This window comes from Pseudochaenichthys georgianus, unplaced genomic scaffold (genome assembly GCF_902827115.2).
Source record: "Pseudochaenichthys georgianus unplaced genomic scaffold, fPseGeo1.2 scaffold_308_arrow_ctg1, whole genome shotgun sequence".
NCBI classification, from domain to species: Eukaryota; Metazoa; Chordata; class Actinopteri; order Perciformes; family Channichthyidae; genus Pseudochaenichthys; species Pseudochaenichthys georgianus.
The window spans coordinates 43,594-50,508 of record NW_027262958.1 but is presented as its reverse complement, the minus strand read 5'-3'; the positions used below and the strand labels follow the sequence as shown (position 1 = coordinate 50,508).

The following is a 6,915-nucleotide window of genomic DNA, read 5'->3' as shown; positions in this document are numbered from 1 at the left end:
GAAGCAACCTTACTACGCTATAATCGATAATCGAGCGGCGAGCTACTGAAAAGCTGCCCGCGAGCTACCGGTAGCTCGCGATCGACGTGTTGGAGACCCCTGCTCTATAGGTTCCAGCTATTCGCAATAATCCGACTTTATTCAAACACTGTAAACTTTATATTAAAATAACAACTTTATTTCCCACATTTCAAACTTCTTCCCCTTTAATGGCAACTTTTTTTTTTTTGCAACGCAGTTTAAAAAAACAAAACAAATCGTGCCTGGCCCTCATGCTCTTCCATAAAAGGAGGAGTGTGTGTGTGTGTGTGTGTGTGTGTGTGTGTGTGTGTGTGTGTGTGTGTGTGTGTGTGTGTGTGTGTGTGTGTGTGTGTGTGTGTGTGTGTGTGTGTGTGTGTGTGTGTGTGCGTGTGTGTGTGTGTGTGTGTGTGTGTGTGTGTGTGTGTGTGTGTGTGTGTGTGTGTGTGTGTGTGTGTGTGTGAGTGAGTGAGTGAGAGAGAGAGAGAGAAAGAGAGAGAGAGATCAGTGTTAAAACTCCACAGTTCCTCAGCAGCTGACACACACACACACATCACCTCCTCTTCTTCCTCCTCCTCTTCCTCCTCCTCTTCCTCCTCCTCTCCTCCGCCGGTCCTCCGCTCCTCTCCATGCCGGCGGACTGGAGCTCTTCGCCGGACTCAGCATGGCGAAGATCCGCGTCTCCTACGAGTATTCGGAGGCCGAGGACAAGAGCATCCGGCTGGGTTTGTTCCTGATCGCCTGCGGGATCCTCAGCCTCTTCATCCTGGGCTTCTGCTGGCTGAGCCCCACGCTGCAGAGCCTGCAGAGCAAGCCGGCAAACTGCACGGTGAGGCGGGGAGAGCAGCGGGCAGCAGCCGCTGGTCCGTGGAGGAGGAGGAGGAGGAGGAGGAGGAGGAGGAGGAGGAGGAGGAGGAAGAGGAGAGAGAAATACTACCGTTTTTAGTGGGGTTTTTAGCAGTAGTAGTTGTGAAACTTATAACAATCGTGTCTTTGTCATTGTGTAAGAAATATAAGTTGTATTTGTTGTTGTCTTGGTAGCAAGGGCCCGAACATGTAGGTGTTGTTATTAAGAGCAGTAGTGGTAGATACTCCAGTTTAAATGTTACTCGTGGTGTTGTTCATTAATAGCATTTATAATAAGTAACTTCTTACATTGTTGTTGTGGTATCATGTATTTGTTCTTTTATTGCGTTAGTCTGCAGTCGCAGCAGATAGTCCAGTGTTAGTGTTTTTATACTGGTGTTGTTTCCATTGACAGTATATATACTTATAATAAGTAATAGTAACTTCTTACAGTGTTGGGTTTGTTATTGTGTAATAAATATAAGTTGTATTTGCTTTTTATTGGTAGTAAGGGCCCAAAATAGGTGTTATTAAGAGCAGTCGCACATTAGTAGTTCTGGAACGTATTGGTGTCGTGTTAAAGAAATAGTTGTACATGTTATTATACTGCGAGTTGTTCAAAATCTCCTCCTCGTTACTGTTATTAGGAGCAGTCGTAGTAGTATTTGTGTTTATGTCATTAGTGGTAATACTCGGGTCGACGCGTACACAGGATTATATTTTAAAGCCGTTTTTAAGCCTTTTAATTTAATTTAAACTAATTAGACGAGGATGAAGAAGAGTAGGTAAAAATACTCTTTGTTGTTTTTACTCGTCTTTTTTCCATTAATAGTAATTATGATAAGTAACTTCTTATAGTGGTGTGTTTGTTATTGTGGTATTAATATACGTTTTATTATTATTTTAGTGGTAGTTTGGGCTTTGTTGTTGTCAACAATTACTGTTTGAATCACTTTGGATGCTGCTATTCTTTTGCTTTTAGTAATAACATCTTTATATGTGTTATTCTTACCAGTCTTCTTTCCATCTATTGTTGTGCAGCGTATTGCAGTCGTGTATTTATAATTGTGGTATTGTACGTGTTATTGTTGTGATATGTGGAGCCTTGTGTTGTCATATGGACTTGTGTATAAGTACGGTCTCTATCTGCGTAAAGAGCGTTAGTAGTATTTGTAATATCGTGTGTAAATGGGTAGTTTTGAGATAGTGAGTATTATGAGGCTGTCGTCTTTGATGTTGTCGAATACATGTATTTCAGGATTGCATAAAGATAAAACCGTTGAAGTATTATTTTATTGGAAGTGTTGTTATTAAAAGCAGCAGTATTAATAAACTGTCATATTGTTATCGTGTCCAGATCAGTCGATGTTACTTAGCAGCAAAGGTCAAAGTGCAGCCTCGGGATCCCACATGTGTTTCTTTATTTACCGTAGAGCTTACAATGTTCAAGGGTATTTCCTTTTCATCGTACGACACAGCTCGGTGCAGATTTTGCAATATACATTAGTAAAGTAAACACACCACATGTTTCCTCGAGTGTGTCCTATAGGTTTAGTGCATGTCAATGGTCTGCAAATGGTTAAAATCCCAAAGTTCTTGAACGCGTTGACATCACTACGGAACACTCCCATAGAGGCGAAGTCCCGCCCGTCTACTTCCGCTCCATGGGACCTTATTTCGGAAAAATGATGTGTTTGAATCGTGCCACGAATTACACACATGATGTTTGTCAATGTAAAAGATAATTTCCGTGTCAAAAAAGTCACAGTTTGTCGTAAAACTGTTGAAATATACGCAACTAGAAAGACTACAAATCCCAGAGTCGCGTAAGTGATGTCACAATTGTTTTCCTCCACTAAGAGATAGCTAAGATCTATATAGATCTATGACTAAGATAAGATAACTTTAACAAGATGCCTGTGTGCTTAGTACCAGGTGGGTCTTGCTCGTTCTTTCGCTTCCCGTCTGATGAAAGGACCAGGAGTGGCTGGATCAAGTTAGCTACCTAGCTAGTAGCTAGCACGTTAGTTAGCATTACAGCCTTGTCATTTTTATTAGCCTGAACATGAAGTAACATGAAGTAACATGAAGTAACCCAACATGTTAAACAGTAAGAGTAGTAGTCATACTTCGTGAACCCTTTGAAGAGTACTGTCACCGGTGTGATCGTTCTATAATACACCATTTAAGCCCGGGGGAGAAATGCTAACGCTAACGCTACATTAGCATCGGCGATCTTTTCTACTTCATGCTATCTGCACTAATGGTTGACATTAAACATTAAAGAGACCAGGCTGTTCAGAGAGAATCAAAGGAAGGCAGCTCTGCAGGACGTTCTTCTGGACGTGTTTCATTGTGGTGATCGTGAGGGTGAGAGGGTGATAGTGAGGGTGAGAGGGTGATCGTGAGGGTGAGAGGGTGATCGTGAGGGTGAGAGGGTGATAGTGAGGGTGAGAGGGTGATAGTGAGGGTGAGAGGGTGATAGTGAGGGTGATCGTGAGGGTAGGTAATCGTTTTGTTGACAGACAGTAGTGACGGCCATCTTGGTGACGTGTGTTGTTGTGCGAGACCGGAGATGTAGGTCATTCAGATGTTTCACACAAACTAATGTGTAACTTCTCAGTTTTACGACACATTTTTATGTTTTTGACTTGCAAAATGATCTTTTAAATTGACAAACATCATGTGTGTAATTCGTGGCACAATGCAAACGGGATCGAAAGATAATCTTTCTCTCTCCATTGACTTCAATACATATTTATTTGGAAATAAGGTCCCGTGGAGGACCACCGGAAGGGGAGGGACTTCGCCTCTCTATTGCCAGCTAACCAATCAGAGCAGACTGGGCTCTGGTTTCAGACAGAGGGTGAAAAGAGGTGCTGCAGCACAGGCAGTATGAGAAAAATAAAGAGCTTTCTGAACGTTAAATCATCAGAGCTTTGAACGGGCCTCGGTCGATACGTGCTGGGAATCGTTACGGTAAATCAAACGATATGACATGTTTCCCCCCCCCCCCCGTCTGGCTCACTCACATCGTGTGTCCCGTGGTCGCAGAAGGAAGTCATGACCTTTAGCTTCGTGGCAGAAACCTTGAGTTTTATGACGTAATTTCTTTGAGTATGTTTTTACGGTCAGTACTAAGTGTGTTTCTCGTCCTCGCTGCGTCCCGAGCTCTGAGGATTAAAGCTGTTTGCGTTTCAAGGAAACTGAAATAAATCACGGCCGGCTCCTTTCGGCTTGATTGACTCTGCTGTTAGTTTATTGCATCTGTCGCTGCGTTACAGAGAGCGGACGCCTGCTGTTCTTCTTCCTGTCTTTCATCACAGACTCACTCCGTCATCCTCTAATCTGCAGCTTAACATCTCATCAATCACAAGACTTTACGAGCCTCTGAGCGATGAAGGAAGGTCGCACTTTCATCAGACCTGTGCAGACTGCTTGTGTGTTGATATTTGTTTTGTTGCTGCTATTGAAGTCCTTTAATGGAGAGGGGGAAGAAATGCAGCCACAAATCACTTTCTTAACATAAATCCCTCACATCTGCTCTCATATTAGGATCAATAGCAGTTTGATAAACGGCTCCTTGATTTGAGACAATATTTAGCAAAAGCCAATGACGACTGTTAAGCTAACGATAGCGCCATGAGTTGGTGCAAAATGCTACTTATTTGTAACGTAAACACTAAAAAGCTGCTTAAATACACACTGGATGTCTACATACATGATGCTGTGCTAAAAAAATGGTCAGCCCCCAAATAAAAAACATTTGCGTCATCGACTGATCCATTGAGAAGCTAGTTAGCCCGACATGCTAACGTTAGCGTTGACATTAGAGACTGAAAAGAGACACCTCCTAACTGGAAAAGTGGCTAAAATAAATGTGTCTTTCTGATGAGTGTGAAGCTAACATTAGATTAGCTTTCAGTGGGAAGGGGTTTAGCGATGGATCAAGAGTCAATATTGTGTTGAAAGTAGGGATTGGCCGTGTCTTGCTACCAGTGGCTAAGCTAGCGATGGACGTCGCTGTATGGTTTGAGTATTTCCCATGTTACAGTGAATAAATACAAAACGAAGTATATTAATCGGCTTCTCTCTGCAGGTGGTGTCGGTGCTGCGTCCGGAGGAGATGTTCGAGTGTATTTTCACGTGCGGAGCAGACTGTAAGGGAACGTCTTTGTATCCCTGCCTGCAGATCTTCGTCAACAACTCAGAGTCTAACTCTGTGGCTCTGCTGCACTTTGACGAGCAGCAGCTGGTCCTCAACCCAAAGGTAACAACAACAACAACAACAACAACAACAACAACAACACTTTTATTGTTGCTTCTTTGTGTGGTGTTAAACTTGCAGGGGAAATGAGGTAAATGTGGATCTTTACCAGAATCAGAATACTTTATTTATCCCGCGTGAGATCGGGTGTCATGACGGTGGCTCCATTTTTAGAATTAAGTGAATAAAAAAAACTGAAAAACATTTTGAAAATGCATTAAATCCAAAAAAATGAAGTACAAAATATGTATTTCAATAAATCATCAAATGTCCAATAACAAATACAATTAAAATAAATAAATGTAGTTACATCTACTCCTAAAATGTAAAAGAAACCCTCCTTATTTATTAAATGTCTTCCTTATTTAAACAAAATGTATTCTAAGAAAATATCCCTACATCCATTACAATTTATTTTTTTAAATCTTAACAAATTCTCACCATTTTATTGTATTTTTAACTTTTTGTCTTTATTCTCAAAGTGCAAAAAATATATAAATATGTTCCTCTTGCTTTTCCAATGCCTGGCACCAAGTCTCTTCCACATGTTTGTCTCGAGTCCTCTTTGAGTCAAACAAATGACCCCTCAGAGTCCTCTGAGTACTTCAAACTACTTGTGGCTATAAGGTAGTTATTTATGATCATTTTTAATGTAAGTGTTGGTGTGTTTTCTTGGCTGTAGTATCTCTGTCTCTCTCCTCCATCGGTGCTCGTCTGGGTCGTTGCTACGACAACAGGGGTGGTGGCGCGTCACCGCCGATGCCGCACGGTCTCCATGGCGACAGCAGCGAGACGATGATGAGTTCATTCATTCATTAAAAACAAAATAAACCCTTTGATGTTCCTGAGAGACGTTTAATATTTAGAAACGTCCCGCGGCGCCTGAACGCACCGTTACCACGAGACTCCACGGGTTCATTAATCAGGAGAACATGAACAAAGACACACAAAGAAAGAAATGAAAGATATTATTAATCTGTGTAAACATTAATGGACTTACTTCTACGTCTCTTTACCAGTTCTTTGGGCCCCTCAGAGTCCTTCACCCATTCATGCAGAGCAGACACACACTCACACACACACACACACACACACACACACACACACACTCACACACTCACACACACACACCATTGGCCATCAGGAGCACCTCAGGGTTCAGTATCTCGCCCAAAGACACATCGACATGTTGACGGCGCGGCAGGGATCGAACCCACAGCCTGCCGGTTGAAGGAGGACGACACGCCCTCACAGCCAGCACGTTTCTGTTCCCCTCATGAAGCCAAACATGAGCTTATGAAAGATAACTTCATAACGTTATTAATCAAATGATCAGAAAACAATAACTTGGTTCCCGGCATGAATGCAATAGAAACACACATCTTGAAATAAGAATTGATTTTACTAAAATAAAGATGTTTCTTTTATGAATAAAACCCCTTTATATCAAAACTATTGAAATGGTGATAAAACCTTACTTTAAATAAACCTCTCGTTCGAACACATGCAGTTCCTTAACGAGTGTTTAAAGGTCCTCAGGTCCTCAGAGGTCCATTAACTACCCCCCCCCCCCCACAAGCTAACACCAATTAACTCGTCCATCCAGCCAATCACAGTCAGAGGTCACACGTGGACAAGTCTAAGGGGCTAAACGTGACTTGGTGTTGTGTTGTAAGTGTAGCTACTTCTCAGTATCAGATCTTTAAGTGAAATACATCTATATCTAGTTTATCTGTCCTTTTACCGTCAATATATATCCAGCTGTGTCCTCTGTGAGCTTTGTG

The 6,915-nt window shown here is 42.0% G+C and overlaps 1 protein-coding gene across 2 annotated transcripts in view; it reads left to right on the top strand.

Moving 5' to 3' along the window:
- Positions 1-512: 512 nt before the first annotated feature.
- Positions 513-6,915, top strand: part of LOC117442118 (calcium-activated potassium channel subunit beta-4-like) — a 15,192-nt gene continuing 8,789 nt past the window's right edge. For both annotated transcript variants that reach the window (XM_034078119.2, XM_034078120.2), the window contains exons 1-2: positions 513-847; positions 4,964-5,134. In XM_034078119.2, coding sequence (XP_033934010.1) covers positions 683-847; positions 4,964-5,134 — 336 coding nt within the window. In that variant the 5' untranslated portion in view covers positions 513-682. The remainder of the gene's footprint in view (positions 848-4,963; positions 5,135-6,915) is intronic.